Source organism: Sycon ciliatum, chromosome 10, assembly GCF_964019385.1.
Source record: "Sycon ciliatum chromosome 10, ocSycCili1.1, whole genome shotgun sequence".
Lineage (NCBI taxonomy): Eukaryota > Metazoa > Porifera > Calcarea > Leucosolenida > Sycettidae > Sycon > Sycon ciliatum.
Window position 1 is genome coordinate 3,214,302 of NC_088652.1, and position 16,108 is coordinate 3,230,409.

General features: G+C 44.4%; 2 protein-coding genes across 2 annotated transcripts; one reads left to right on the forward strand and one right to left on the reverse strand.

Moving 5' to 3' along the window:
- The first annotated feature begins 265 nt into the window (after positions 1–265).
- LOC135826353 (protein HEG homolog 1-like) lies at positions 266–5,828 on the forward strand. Its single transcript, XM_065338967.1, has 6 exons — positions 266–582; positions 1,068–1,256; positions 1,865–1,996; positions 2,928–3,041; positions 3,652–3,761; positions 4,902–5,828. Exons 1-6 carry the CDS (start codon positions 471–473, stop codon positions 5,334–5,336), a joined length of 1,092 nt encoding a protein of 363 aa, XP_065195039.1. The 5' UTR covers positions 266–470; the 3' UTR covers positions 5,337–5,828.
- Positions 5,829–10,818: 4,990 nt separating this feature from the next.
- Positions 10,819–13,880, reverse strand: LOC135826006 (neurogenic locus protein delta-like). Its single transcript, XM_065338639.1, has 3 exons — positions 13,001–13,880; positions 12,153–12,293; positions 10,819–10,987 (listed from the first exon to the last, which is right to left on the reverse strand). The coding sequence occupies exons 1-3, from the start codon at positions 13,083–13,085 to the stop codon at positions 10,866–10,868; spliced, it is 348 nt and encodes a 115-aa protein (XP_065194711.1). The 5' UTR covers positions 13,086–13,880; the 3' UTR covers positions 10,819–10,865.
- Positions 13,881–16,108: the final 2,228 nt, after the last annotated feature.

The window sequence follows — 16,108 nt, forward strand, 5'->3', positions numbered from 1 at the left end:
TCAAACCACTCTAGTGTTGATTCTTATTCGCATGACTTCCGCTCCGAAGCCAGCTCAATTACAATTCACACTCACACTCACTGTTCCAGTCTCAAGGGGTGCTGAACTGGCCAATGTTTTCGAAGCTACTCGCGATACGTTGCTATAATATCATGTGTCTACCGATTATTCACCCGTCAAGGGAGTCGTGCTCTGTAGGCGTATTGGTGAGAGGTTTTACCACTATTAAAGCACGGTTCGTTGCTTTTGCTTTTCAGAATCGACTGAAAGCCATTGCTTGTAATTTCTTGCTGGTGAGCTTTCAAAAAGTAAGATTGTACTGTTAGTTGCGGGTCAGACTACTTTTGACTTACTTTGAAGTGAAAATACTTTTCCCTAAGTGCAGTCGGAGTTTGTAGAGGGCCTATATCCCCGAAAGGACGTGTTGAAGTTAACCGCCCAGCAAAACAATAGAAGGTCACTGTTTCGTTATGTCGCCAAATTACTTCTTACCCGCCATCATGTTGCTACTGGCAACGGCTGCTTTTAGCGTGGCAGATCCACTCCCACCGTCGCCAAGTTCCGCAAATATGACGTCAACCGGTAAGCGAAAACACATTAAAAAAAACTATGTCCACGGTGATTAAAACCTGGCACTTGCTGGAATTTGTAGGAAGCGATTGTCGGGGGAAAAAGTGGTCTTTCAGCGTATGATGTGATGTTTAGTATTATAGTATAGTTGGATTTCTGCTGGAATTCACAATCACAACAGTGTAGTAAAGTATTTATTCATATTTCTCTAGGGCAGTCCCCACAGACCTACAGTCTCCTTACGGGGTACCCTAGCCAATCTAGGATTGCGATACGTGTACAGTATTGACTTTTTCCCTCCCCCCCCCCCCCCACACCTCTCTTACATGTTTTTCATTCCACTCTTACCTTCGCTTTCATGTAAGTGCGATTATAGCACGTGTTTAGTTGCGAAATCAAATACCGACATACACATGCCTACATTCTGGGAAAAATTATGATTGATTTAGTGCCGTATTCGGTGCTGGCAATTTCTGTTTCTTTGCGTGGTATTGTAGGCGGTGAAAGCTGCATGGTTCGTTGGATGCTCCAGTCCGGCGTAGAGCTGGCGATGGCCGAGAAGTACGAAGGTGTGTTCAAGACCATTGGAATGACAGAAACTAAGCTAATTGAGCTGGACACTGATGTCCTGGCTTTCCTGATGGGAATGACGGCTGACCATGCCACTATGCTCAAGTCCTGCCTGGGTAAGAAAACCAATATTATAATCTGATGATCCCTGATCACGACACTATCATGTGAACGGACATACGGAGCAAATTGAGAAAGGGCATCACACCTTGTCGTTTCCCTTCTCGTCAAGCATACTACAGGAAGTGGAGAGATTCCTTAGATTCCATGAGTAAACCACTCGTGATAAAGGTGTTCGCAGGAGAAACATTGGAGAAAGATCTGATATAGCAGAGAAACCAGCACTTGTCTACTGGTCAAAACTAACCTCGTTCTACGATCTGTGATATTGCTCGCATGCATGCAATACTTGCGTACTGTCGCTCTACACTTAAACGGTATCTTCTAGCCTCCGGTTCTCCGTTACAAAAATTATTTTGTTGATACAGGAGGGACTGACTACTCTTGCTCAATTTTTTTGTCGTTCTGGCGTTAATCTTCTCTTTCCCCGTATGGTCACAGATCACAATCTTGTGGGCCCGCAACATGCTTCCAATTTTCGAAAATGAACTGGACTATGTTGATTTAGTATCTTCAAAAATCTGATAAAAGATTATTAGAGACTAAAACATGTGGATGAACATGTTCTTTCGCTCCTCGTATGCAACTATGCTGCGTGTTACAGATGGTACCAATCCTGTATGTGCTGATGCGTTCGACCCGTGCAACACGGAGGGAGAGTGTGCGTTCAACACTGACACTCGTTCATACATGTGCCAATGCCAACCAGGCAGAACAGGACAGTATTGCGAGAATGGTAAGTTCAACGATTTTTGCCTTGGTACTGATAAACAAAATTACCGAAAAACGGGTACCTTGTTATAATATATTATTTTGAAAGCTAACTAAAGTGTGAGGTCCAGTTTTCGGCCCTGTAGATTCATCGTCCTCCACAATATAACTGCGCTCTCCAGCTGAACTCCATACGTTACCATAGTATACCATCAGCAAAGCTACACATCCATTGCTACTGAATTTCGGTGGTTGTGTGCTGTGGCAACGTATCGAGTTTGGCACTGGAGAGCGCAGTTATGGTGTGGTTGTCGATGGAAAATCTTGTTAAGGTTGTAACAAGAAATCATTAATTTCTTTTTCTACATTGCATGACTTACCTAAGCCAGAAGAAAATGCTCTTGCCCTACGTGCTTTACCGTTTGGAGTGTCGTTACTCGTCCCGTTAACTCAGTTCCAGGAACATTACGTTGTGAAACGGTCTGCAATTGTACAAGTGCTGATCAGATCATGTGGTACTTCTCTTTTAGGAGTCATGAAGTCATGAATGTATCGCTGGTTAGTCCACTGCATGCACTGTTGCGCTTTGGATTATTAGACTCAACAATTGCAATGGTTAAAATTTATACATCGCAATCGCGTTTTTCAGTAACGCTAGATACCGTGGAAATCCTAAATATAACTCTTTGCGCACTCTAAGAGCCTTCCAACTTAAAAGGTCTTAAGTAATAGCACAATCTGTAACGCATTCAAGATGTGCTAGACCTGGTTTGTCAGTTAGTTGTAGAATGTCGACGCCGTTGGTCAGTGTCGTGCAATTTTATCGCATGAGCTGATTGTCCAGGAACTGGTGGTGTTAGTGGACAGTATTGTGGAGAGTAAAGCACCACGTACAGTTCCTTGGCCGTTTTGATCTCCTCTAAGACGCTTCTCATTTCTCTACTCATCATGTGCAGAGATAGACGAGTGTGCCAGTGCACCGTGTCAGAATGGCGGACGGTGCATCGACGCACTCAACAGTTTCACGTGTGATTGCTCAGTTGGCTACGAGGGAGACGTATGTCAAACACGTACGTATGCCAATTAACACTAACATATATCACGTATAGGTGGTTTCTGATTCCTCTTAACGCATGGATTTCCATATCGGCAGCCGAACACTGGTTTTGTGCATCCGTACGCCTGTGTGTTGGTGTTCACGGGGTGTGAATTATCAGGAATCCTTGTTGGCAACTAGACATACATGAATGCCAGTGGCCTGAAGATCCAAAGGCATTAAACTTTGGAAAACAAGAATTCTCAAGTTGGGTTCCGTCCTTCACGTGTGTTCCAACAATTGTTACGCAGCAGCAACAGGTGGTTGCTGGTTGTCGCGCTATTTCACCTAGAATCGTCCCTGACATGCTTGAATGCCCTCTCATGTGCTGATTCCGTTCGGCATCTGCGGGAAATTTAACTCAGCATTCTCCTGGATCAAGTGCGAATATGGACGTTATTAGTTGTATTATGTGATATGCGTTTACGTAGCGGAAAAAGCATTACCGGAATTGTCCTCGCTGTGGCGATGGTGATGTGAGTGCAGAGTTTGGATCGGCCAAGAGCGCAATGTGGTGGTGTGGTGTATTGGATTGCAACTGCTAATGCCTACAGTAAATATTTGTGCAACTCTCCCTTCTTCAGGTTGGCTCACACGAGATTTGTTTCAAACGCTTAACGCTAGTTTGGCGATGGAGAAAGCAAACGTCGACGTCCTTCAGTCGCAGTTAGCTGAAGCGAACCGTACATTGCAGGTATGGTAAGGCATTACTGTGTGCTTGAGCGTGTGTGTAATACTGGCAATCAAGATAGCGTTAGGACGTGATGGAACCTGATTGTATGTTTTTTGAGTGGTGTAGTGTAACAATACGAGATAGAGTTAGCGACTTCGGTGATGATTGAAAAAGGAAGGTGTTCACTCCCCACGCCGGAGCTCGCGCTTTCCAGCCGGCTTAACTTGATTCGTGAGTCAGTATCGCTCCTGGATGGTGAGAACTCTCGTGATATTTCTCATCATCCAGCGAGCAGCATTGACTCCCGACGCTATCCGGCATTCACGAGCTGTTTGACGCCCTTGAAACGAAACGTCTCTGAACGTTTGTATCCCTGGTGATGGTTTGGCCTGGAGGGCACTACAATATAAGTGGTGCTCTTCGGACCTCGAGGGTTATTTTGTCAGAGTTGCAAGGAACGATGGAATCGTATGTTATTGACAAGGTTCGAGGGCATACAATATTTAGAGAAACGTGATATCTGAAGTGAAGCAGCAGTTTATCTTGGGAAGAATGAATGCAAAAAAGTGTACTATTATTAATTACTTCTTGTGGGGTTGAGGTGCTCTTAGTGCCAAACAGAGATAGCATAAGGAAGTCCACGAATCTTTTTTAATGGTGAATGCGTCCAATTCGAGCAAGTCAAGTATGAGTCGGCTTCTAAAGGGTTGACTGGGTAAGGGACGGGAGTGCTGAAGTGAAAATACATTGCGTAATGTAATGCTTCATGAAAATAATGAAACTTGAGAATGAACGACGTCTAGTAAATTATTAGAACTGCAGCATCGCTGACCTGCTCATCGCTTTGGGAAAGTGTTACCCATTGACACTAATGTCTAACCAGCTATTCCATGGAGCTACATTGAACTACACGTTCTATTTTTCATTTCACCTTTTTGCTTTTTAATAGTGACTTTTACCTACAGTGAGTAGGGCAGTTTTACAAGCGCACCGGAAGAATGTAAGAACTAATTTGAAGTTCGGGCGCCGCGCAAACATAGGCAAGAGCGGGAAAGGAGGACAGCTGTTGTCTGAATTGTGTAAATTTGTTTTCATCCATGTTCTTCCCGAATATCAACCTGTTATAATGATTCTGTTTTTTCTGAACCTCGTCTCCTCCAGGAGTTACAACAATGCAATGCGCCATCACTCGGGTTCGCCTATACAGCGCATACAGGAAATGTAGGTGGAATTCAGCAATTGTCTAGCGTCCATGTCACCAAGAAGCGTGCATCCACACTTCTGAGAATCACATACTCAACCAACATTAAAACTACTGGACCTTTCACAGCGTCAGAGTGGTTTGCTAAAATTGACGGTCAAGAGTGTACTCAGCCATCAAGTATCAAATTCGTTCACTACCGACAAGAACCAGATGACGTAATTATTCCTGGATATCTAGAGGGTCTGTGCAGAGCGACAAGTTCGGGACCTATCACACAAGGCCGTCACGAGATCACAATTCACCCCGGAAGAGTTCCAGGGTACAAGCATCATGCTAACTCGGGGTGGAATTCACCATCTCTTCTGCAAGTCCGGGAGATCTGTGACCAATAAGCCATTTTTGTCGCGAAAGAGACACTGGTATCTAATTTAGAAAGTGTATTGTCCATTTTGACTTTCTCACAGGGTTTAACGTCACACTCCTCAATCTATATCTAGTTTGTAAATGTTTTCTGTTGATCGCTAAGTACGTGAAACTCGGAGCAAAAACACTTTTTTCGTCCTCTCATTATTGTTATTTCTATTTCTGTGCATTCCTATGTATTTATATGTACATAAATTCCTATGAGTTGCTGTCTGATGAATGATGATGGGTTAAAAACGGTAAACCTCAGACTTACAGCAGAAACGCTTTTGATTCCTCTCAGATTCCTCTCAAATCTGTATGTTTTCTATGTACATGTACCGGTGTTTTACACTTCTGTTCACAGCAGTGGCCAAAAGATTGTCAGAGAGATCCTTTTTCAGTTTTTATGATTCATTGTTCCTATGTGAACGCAGAACAATATTGAGTTTGGAGGTACATCCAGCCTCTTGAACCTCTTCTGTCCAGTGGACCCTCAATACTGAGCCAATTTAGCGTATATCGGAAGCAATTTATGTCGGACGTATATACCTAGGTGTATGTGTATATTATAACAAGGAACCGAGTGTACAATTGAGAAATATACACCAGTATGAAAACATCTCCATAATACACCACTAAGGTAAATTAGCAGTAGTTTTCGGCGAGAAACAAGCCATTAGGAGGCCACACAGGGTGAATATGGAGAGGTATAATAATTCATTATAGGGTACCTCACTTCAAACTCTCCAACTTAGAAAAGGTATAATTATTATTATAACAAAGGGAGAAAGGCCAAGGAATTACAAGTTACGCTATACTCTCCACTAACACCACCAGCTACTAAACAATCAGCTCATGCGATAACATTGCACGACACTGACCGACGGTACTGACGTTCTACAACTAACTGGCTAACAGCTCTAGCACATCTTGGGTGCGCACTCCAACAGCATCACCATGCGCTGATTGCTTAGTAGCAGGTTGTGCTAGTGGAGAGTATAGCGTAACTTTTAGTTCCTTGGCCTTTCTTCCTTTGTACAAATTAATCCTTGGCTCTCCATCTGAGTCCATTTATAACAAAGGGACATCGTGTATATCGAAATATATACACCAGTTATAAAAACCTCGGCTTCGCCTCGGTTTTTACACTGGTGTATATTTCTCAATTGTACACTCGGTTCCTTGTTATAATATATACTTATACCTCTCCATATTCTTCCCCTAGCTACATCTCATGTTTGGCATAAAGTGGTCTTTGTAAAAAAATATATATATTCACCCTGTGTGTCCTCCTAATGGCTTGTTTCTCGCCGAAAACTACAGCTAATTTACCTTAGTGGTGTATTTGGAGATAAATACACCACTAAGGGAGGGCATGACAAAGACTGTGGGTGGATATGGAGTGAGGTATAAGACCACATATCATTATTTTCCCAAAGCGATATGTTTTGGCTATGGTGTGAGGTTATGTCTTCCAAATATTGTAAGGGATGCATAGGCGAGCTACCTCCAAATGAATTGTTGCAAGTGGAAGTGCTATCCTTCATGCCCGTTTTGTCAACAAATGGGAATGATCCCACTTTAGAAAGTGTATTGAATAATGGCCTACGTTCATGGTATACTCAGGATTCAAATAATTGGTGTGTCAGTTTTTTTAACAAATTTGTAAAATGGCATCACACACTGGGATATTCCGTCATCAGTGTTCTGAAGTTGATAGATATCACTTCAAGGATTGCTACAAAAGGTAGTGGGTGAAAATTAATCTGTCAACTGCATTGTATGCTGCGAAAGCAGTGTTCTTGAGTTTGTAACTAGTGGCTGTGTCATAAGGTGGAATTGGATAGGTAGCATAGCATGGCAGCCATGTTTTCGTTCCCACAGAGTGCATGTGTTTCGTGCCCGTCTGTTCCTCTACTCTACCAGATAGTTAAAAACGAACGCAGCCCAAATAATTGCAGACATGAAATTCATTTCAGAACAAGAATATAGATCGAATCCAGTCATGTGTCAAGCTACCTTACTACAAATACTTACTATACCTAGAACTTAGCTATGGGCAGCGGACCTGGACCCTGTCGCTCCTGACATACACCTTAGGTAAGACTGCGCCGTAAAGACAAATTGTAAATGTCGTAAATTCAAATTGCACTCGTAACATGTATTCAAATATTGACAGTACAGCATTCGCACATATTGCGACGCTCCCGGCGAGAACAGTAACCCTAGAACATACATGTATACTCATATATTTAAGTTATCAATTGCTTTGGGCTACTTTGGCCTAAGGGACATCGTCCAACACTGGGAAATGTTTCTATCACCAATCCATTTGGTTTCCACAGTCATTTGGGTGAACCCCGTCACTCACAATAGTATCGTTCGAATTGGGTATTTTATGCGCCCGTGATCCCATTGTTCCCATATGGGAACATACCTCTAGCCCAGCTATCTTTGGTCCAAATTTTAAAAAAATTGACACATGAGCCGAGCCAAGCAAAAAGGTGGCTTAGGCATAATTTTTGGAAATTTCTTTTTTCATGCCAAAGCGATGTCTACCTATCCAACTTCCATCAAGGAAATTTTGGTGCCCATCTGAAATGTATATGTGCCATAAATAAGCATACATTGCCTGCACATGTCACAGAATGCCTGATATCAATGAAACTAAGATAATAATTATGAAGACCTACTCCAGAAAACATGGGACACCAAGTAGAGACAGAGCTTAGCAGGTGTGGAAGCAATACAAGAGGAACGAGCACTTGTGTTCTGATTAGAAGATCCAAGAAAGAAGAAATAATTGATCTATTCATCTCATGTCATTTCATCACGCAACACGAATTTTCATATCCTTCAATGATTTTGTGAGTCTGTGACTATATTTTTCGCTGGGCTGGGAAACGTCGCATCTTACCAAGGCAGTCCGTCATCCTCTCTCCAATCACCTACGCCAACATGAATTTATCCTTCCCTGTAGCTCGTAGTGTTGTGCCAGAGATCGAGCTCCATTGGTCCCTTGCACGTAGGTCCAACTGACTGCACATCGCTAAAAGGCGGCACTGATTCTTTGTCCGTCCTAGTCCATGTCATTCTCCTTCCCTGGTGTAGGTAGTGGTATAAGCACCAAAGGACGATATGCTAGCAGGTAGAGTCAATGCATCGTTTCGTCGTGTCGCGCTATTGTCCTTGAAATGAGGAATTTTTGGAGTACAGTACGCCACGTCATGAACATTTGAAGGTCCCCGAAACAAAGTGAAACATCGCAGCAAGATCCAACTCACTAGGGAGCTTGTCAGAGTGATGGCCGGACGGCTTGTAGACGTCTCCACATAGGTATACCAGACGCTCTAGACTAGTCATGGCCACGATGAGAACCATAGCCACTATGAATGAACGAGTTTTCCTCGTCAACTAGGGTTGGGCGCACACGGAGACAGAGTGTCATCCAGCTCGCCTCCGCATTCTCCAGAACGCTCCATTACGATCTCTGGCAGCGCCGAGAAATCCACTCAACGATGAAAGAGGGAACACTGAAGAAGTGTTGCTCAAAAATAAAAGGCCTCTTCCTTCTTCTCCACTTGCAAACTATTTACTTGAATTTGAAAGGATGCTCGAAAGTGAATATTTTCGCGACTGCGCTCGAGTAGAATTTTGCCGACTGTGACGTTTTGGTGATTTTCTCGATTTGTTGGCAAAACGCTAAGCCACTTTTTAGCTTGGCGCGGCTCACATAGGTTACACAACCATAAAACACTTGTTTGGAGAGCTTCGTGACGATAGAGCCTAAAATGGATCGGGATGATAAAGGTTTATCTTTTTTTTAAATAGTGAAGCCTCTTGTACGGGAAAAGCAAAACAAAAAGAAGAAGAGAAGAAAAACCAAACTAAAAAGAAGGAAAAACTAAACTAAAAAGCAGCACCCATTTTGTTAAGCCAGGGGCTGGCTCACGCCTGGCATGAAAATGAGAGATTGAGGACTTCTCAGAAATGAGACATAAAGGTTTATCATTGGGTTGTCCAATGTCTATACTTCAGCATTCTATACAGCATGCCATACATGGGAAGGCTAGGGGAATATCTTGGGCATAAGATGCTCCTGACAGGTGCTAGGTGCGTTGTCTACTAATGAACCGTACGAACCAATATCATTTTCAACATTTGTTTTGCAGAATCAGAAAAAAATATGTGTCCGGGTCTGAATGCACCCCCGTAAGCGTGTAATGCATTACGCACACTAAGTGAAGAGACGTGTATATTAGCATTGCCCTCGGATCAGAGCGAGTTACAGTTATTTGTCGTAAAGCGCATTATAGCTGGATTGCAAAATATTGTACCTCGAAGCAAGACCCTGATATAATTCAGGCAAAAAGTTAAGATAACGTGTGCATTCTCTTCAATGTATGTCCAACAAAATGATTGATTATTTACTGGCTACAACGATGTATTTTAGAGCAAAAGAGGATGCCTGAACTCGCCTTGTGTGGGTGAGGGCTGCAAGGCTGTTCATATTTCCTCAGGAAGGCGAGGTGGTGGGTGGTTCAGGAATGAGAGAGACAGGGAATCCTCAAATAAATCAGCACTGATTACGCTAGTTGGCGGGGACCCACCCTGAGTCGTAGTGTGTTCCACAGCCATACTATTTAACGCGGAACATGACGGTGGCCGAGAAGGTGGGTTTTCAAGAAATGATAGAGATAAGTGTTCCACAGCCATACCATTTAACGCGGAACATGACGGTGGACGCGAGGGTGGGTTTTCAAGAAATGATAGAGATGGACAAGCAACGAAGTCAACTTCGCTCCAGTCACGAGTGCGACCTTCACCCTGGGGACAACTGGCAGAAGCACCAGATGGCGCAATGACATGAGGTACAGCCCCGATTGGCTTCTGCTCTTGATCTTCAGGCGAGATATATGTGTACAGAGAGTCGATGACGTCACCTTCACGAATAAGGACTGTTGCGCCATGTGCGCGGCCTTCATGATGAGGTTGTTTGTAGCGACCTGTCTTTGTGGCACTGTGCATCTCACTGTCGTGACTGTAACTGCTTGCATGGTCACGTGACCCAGGCAGTGCATCTGGAAGGCTGTTATTTGTTTGGGATGAATTGTGCCGACGACCAGTGGCCAATGGCTGAGATTGAATTTTGGATGATTCAATGGTCTTTGGTTGAGTCGGTGATGGGATTGTGGTTTGGATCTGCTGCGGTACGGAGTCACCTTCAGCATTAGCTGCAGGGATGTTAAGGTCGTTGGAGGCATAATAGAGACGACCTGGTGGAACACACTTAGCTCCATCGTCGGTCAGTGGTTGTTCACCTTGTCGTATGGGGCACTCCAGGCTATCTGCCGGTTGTGAGCCCCAATACGTCTGTGAGTACTGATTCTGATAAGCTCCAGGCACCGAAGGTCGCAGAGTTACTCTTGTATCGAGTTCCTGGGATATGGGGAAAGCTTTAACCGGGGGTGGGTTGAGTTCCCTTCGGGAACGGATACGATAATTTACTTACTTACTTACTTTGGTTTAGTAGATTTTCTTCTTCGTCTTCGCATGACGCATAAAATCGCTATCACCAGCCATAGAACAACTGTTGAACTAACAACAACTGCCGGCAGAAGAACTGATTTACTGCCATCTAAAGTATATCACAGACAGAACAAAAGAGCACATTCCAAATACGTCTAAAATATGTAACATTGTTTATAATAGAGAGGTTCGTTGTATGATTTTCCATGTAAAATCTGTACAGGTGCTATGGATCTTTTGAGGAATGCTTCATAGGTTTTTCGGAACGGAGAATGCGTGAGCACTGGCTTTCATACGAACTACGTTCCGTGTGGAGATTTGGCGTCATCCAGTGCAGACAGATTTTCGCGATACTTTTGATACGAGGAACATCGATATTACGTTGGAAGTTTTGATTTTGGTACAAGTTTTCATATTAAAAAAGGTCATAACCCGTGAAGTGTTATTGCGATCGTGATAATATTTGGAATATGGTGTTATTGCGACCGTGATATTATATGTATAGGCAATTGTTTCAGCAAGGCAGGTAAAAAAATTGGCAACCTCTGTTTCGTACGACGGTTAACACATAGTAATTCCGCAATAAGTAACGGTTCCTTAACTAAAAGCGCTGCATAAAAAAAACCCTACCGCTTCTATGGATTTCGGTACTGAAAATAATCCTCTCGAACCTCTCTGATGACAGATGGCAGTGACATGGCTATGACTAGACCTCAACTTCTTTGCTCTTAGGATACCCGTATATCCACGAGTATGATGCACCCAAGAGTGTGCAACTCTTGATACCCTTTCTATGGCCGTGTATGGTGAACTGTTCACGGAGGGCCAAAACTCACATCACACGGTAGAATGCTCCTGTTCAAGTGTTGTGCCTTCCCGGGCCTCATTCAGCAACCAGTGGAGTTGAAGATCCATAGCACTCCTGACAGAAACCCACTTCGTGGGAGTTATCAGGATGATCATGGCAGATATTCGGACTGCGCACACGCTTCGTTCTACGTGGTGTACACCGTGCTTGGAACAAGTGACCTGAGTATTTGCCGTCGGGGACTCTATATTAAAATATCCACCTTAAACTTGGTATCGCCGTCGAAGATGTGCAAGGGATGCATGTGCTACCCATACAGTAGATACCAAGCCATCGGATAAGCGTCTGTTCCTCATTTCAATGCGAGAAGTGGGGTGCGTGCTTGGGGCAGACGTTTTGGTGGGGGGGGGGGGGTGGGGTGTTCTCTGAGTAGATAGTGCATTGCGGATTGGCTGTGCTGACCTACCGCTTGTAGTGTCCGGTGTCACTTGGCTCTCACACCTTGGACCAGTATAGCTAGGGGTGCAGAAACACTGGGCGGTAAATGCTGTCCCCACACACGTAGCATTGTTACGGCACGGTCCACTGTCACACATGTTGGTCATTCCTACGCAGTAACAACATTGGGTCGAACAGATATACTCGTTGGAGGACCGAGACTAATCAAAAAGAAAAGTTTTTCAGCTATCTGAGAGAACTTCCGTTGAATCGCAAAGACGTACATGATTGTGTGATTGATTGATCGTGAGAAATGCGCGCGATGGTGTAAGCTTGAGGGTATGTGTCAGAGTGAGTGAGAGAGTGAGAGTGAGAGAGAGAGAGAGTGAGAGAGAGAGTGGGAGAGAGAGAGAAAGTCACACACAGGGAGCATAAACTGAACCAGTCCCTCTCATTTTGAGTACATTTTGGACAAACATCATTCAAAAATCATTGGATCGGGTTTTCTACCTGTGTAGGATTGACGGAATTTGTTTACTAAGGCCACAGCTTCCAATCATGACATGCAAAGCAGCAGTGCAGCATCGCAGGCATGAATCGTGGACGTGGTGACGGGGTCTGATGTGCTCCACCGACCTAGGGTCTTGGCTTCACTGCACAGCAAACGCGTCGAAAGAACACGGGGGGCTAATAATTATCGGGAGATGGGGGGGGGGGGGAAGAAGAAGAAAAGAAGGAGAGAGAGTGTGTGTGTGTGTGTGTGATAACTGACAAACATACCGCAATATGTTTAGTTTACAGAAAATAATCGTTTGACGGTTGTAACATCTCAGCAGCCAGACATTAGTTCGTGAAATAGTAACTATGTGATCTTACCTTCTATACCAGGCCATACGACCAGAGAACCCATGAGGTACAGGAGAATATGCCTTGTTGCTTGCCTGCGAGCCGAGTCATCCATGATCACGCGTATCTAATCTATGTGGTGAGCCAACGCGAGCAGGTAAAACGCTTCAGGTCAGTGGAAGAAGGTCAGATGTGAAATACACCCATTTCTAGCGTTGCCGTATGATGTTATCTGCACTCTAGACTGCTAGGTATTGTGCTAGAAGGTCTGCATAGCCTCGTTCAGTCACTTTAATCAAGTATTCCTGGCTTGGCGGATCGAGAAATAGAGTAGCTGGTGATATCTGTGCCCGCGCTTCACGGTAGACACCTAACGTGCCGTGCTATGTCTCAGAGAAAGGTACCCTGCGTATACTGTTTGTAAGTAAGCAGCTCATTCAACAATTGCAACCTAACTTCGTCGCTTGGTTTCCCCTGATAGTGATTCTCTGCTTTCCGCAGGCAAGCCAAGCCTATAACCATCTAATGTTTTGACTCAAATGTAGCGTACCTACCCAGGATTGTCCGCTGGAAAGTTGAATCTAGCCCACCATGAAGCCGAAACCGGCGTTGTAAAGTCGGCTGAGCCCTACACTAGCAATTCTTTTGCTCCTCGACTCTCGAACACTGACAGTAAACAAGATTGCAGCCTACCCTATGGTGGATGGACAGTACACAGTCAGTGTTGCAGAATTCTAAGCTGACAAGCGCCCCTCAAACAGCTCTAATTTTTGGTATACATCCTGGAGGCGAAATGAGCACGTTATGTGCCTGGACTATCTCTGTCACTGTTAGTCTGTCAACACGTGACTGGGAGATTAGGGGACAACACCACACTTAGTGACCAACCGTTTAAGGAGAAGGTACTGTGGTACTGTGCGTGCTGAAGAGGACACCTTAGCAACAATGAAGTCCATTTCAGTTTCAGTATTTATGTAGTATGTATGTTGCGCTCTCAACATTTTCCTGTTTCCTGCTTCGTTCCCCAATCCGAATGAAGTCACTCTACTGCCTATGACGACACACTGCTGCCAATGACCGTACTAGTAACTATTATTGTGCCTTCAGTTTTTTTTCATCACTCCACGACACTACACTACACACTCTTCAGACCTTCTCTTTGCGCTTATTGATGTGTGAACCCAGCACGTGATGATTAAGTGCGAGTGGGTACTTGTGCTACCTGTTAACACTAAACAGGCATCAATCACGCCAGCAGCCCCACTCAAAACTAATGGCAGTATCTCCTGAAAAGGAGAGAGCTAGAGAGTAGAGAGCGGCAGGTAGATAGACACCAAGAATGCAGGTCAATAATTTCAAGCTGGTAGTGAGACTGCTGGGTACGTATGGCGCGTAGCTGTTATGTGATTGCTGACCATGATCTTCAGGTCTTATGCTGGCATGCAGGTTCACTAGGAAAACAGTAGTCATCTCCATTACCCCGTTGGCGGTCAGTTGGCTAAAAAATGACTGTTCGCAATCCGGCCATGATGTGTGTGCAGGATTGTAATTATTTCCTGCTACAGTACAAAAGGTGGCTCGATGCTGAAACATCGTTTGCAGACATACATACATGTGCATGTACATGTACATTCGCGGCCTTATACAAGGGTGTTTCCAATATGACCTTTATTAAACAAAGGCCTAACCACACCCTGCACAAGCCCATCAGGTTTGATCAGGTCCCCTTTTGACCGCTCACGAAAACATCAACGTGATCACCTGTACATGATGTACTACCGGCCCTAAGCCAGGCCTATCTAAAAAAATAAAATTAAAAAAATTCGACCGGTTCGCGTACCGGGCAGGTCAAGAACAGGGGAGTCGTACAACTCCCTGGTCAAGAATCACCTTTTCCGCTTCCGCGGGACGCCACCACCCCCATGTACCACCCCATGATCAGTTGCCTATCTAATACCATGCACTGACACGTGTACACTATGCACTCGTTTAGGACCTGCACACATGTTCATGTACATGCACATGTACAATAATTTGTTTACCTTAGCTCGGTGGGCGGTGGGTGCGGTCGAAAATACGTCATGTACTTAAACTATCGGACTGCATAGCATCCTGGACAACAATTCACAGGTCACCATTTACGGCTTTCTTCATTCAGCTCTATTTCACGCACATACCTAGGGTACCCTGTAAAAAGACTCACAGTCTGTGGGGATGAATAATAATAGTTACAGTTCGTATGTCTCTCATGGAAGGATCCATGGGCGCGTCTGTCAACGAAATCCAGGCAGAAGAGCCGACAGAAGGCATCTCATTATTGTTATAACGTATCTGTGGGGATTGCCCTAGTAAAAATAAATACTACTACTACAAGTACTACAAGGGCGTTGGGCTTACGTCATTACTCGTGATATCGCCTTTAAAGTATACAGTCATGTTTGTTGACTCCAGCCACGTGACCCCCTATTTCAAATCACTTAGGCCCAGTTAGGGCCTTTCTTCGGGGAGGGTCACCCCGATCAGTGACATGGATCAGTGACATGGATCACCAAATATCCCCACCAAATATGATCACCAAATATGGCTCATGAGCAAACAGGGGCAGAGTACTGAGAAAGTGATAAGAAGTAAGAAATATCCCCACCAAATATGATCACCAAATATGGCTCATGAGCAAACAGGGGCAGAGTACTGAGAAAGTGATAAGACTGCCAGTGTACGTTCTTGGTGTACGTGGTGGCTCTGAGATTGCCAATCAGAGGCAAGCTAAAGCTGCTACTGGTAGCACGACCGTTTTTGGCTTCTTTCTTCTTCTTCTTCTTTTGCTCACCTCGCTCGGAATTGCTCGGCTGCATAATGCAATGCTTTGGCTGTGCTGTTTTCTCGTTCTGTAATCCAAGGAGGCTCCATTCCATCCATTTAATCACCTCTTTCCATTACCGCCTTCACCACAACCGTCTTTCACTGTAATGGCAACTTTGTCCGGTATACCCATTCTCTTCACTTTCTTTGCCCGCTGCTACCACTCGATATGGCATGTTCTCCATTTCTTTCCTTGGCGCTGATAGGTGGAATTCTCTGCCTGTCTCGTGTCGTCAGGTTGAGCATCTATCCGTTTTTGTTTCGCTCTGTAAAGAG

Bases quoted from the DNA above. Each gene is read 5' to 3' on its own strand.
- LOC135826006 (XM_065338639.1), bottom strand. From the start codon at position 13,085: ATGGATGACTCGGCTCGCAGGCAAGCAACAAGGCATATTCTCCTGTAC. The intron at 12,294-13,000 runs GTAAGATCACAT...GTTACTGCGTAG, and splicing joins CGTATGGCCTGGTATAGAAG to GAATGACCAACATGTGTGAC. The intron at 10,988-12,152 runs GTAGGTCAGCAC...GATATACTTTAG, and splicing joins GACACCGGACACTACAAGCG to ATGGCAGTAAATCAGTTCTT.
- LOC135826353 (XM_065338967.1), top strand. From the start codon at position 471: ATGTCGCCAAATTACTTCTTACCCGCCATCATGTTGCTACTGGCAACG. The intron at 1,257-1,864 runs GTAAGAAAACCA...TGCGTGTTACAG, and splicing joins TATGCTCAAGTCCTGCCTGG to ATGGTACCAATCCTGTATGT. The intron at 3,762-4,901 runs GTATGGTAAGGC...CGTCTCCTCCAG, and splicing joins AAGCGAACCGTACATTGCAG to GAGTTACAACAATGCAATGC.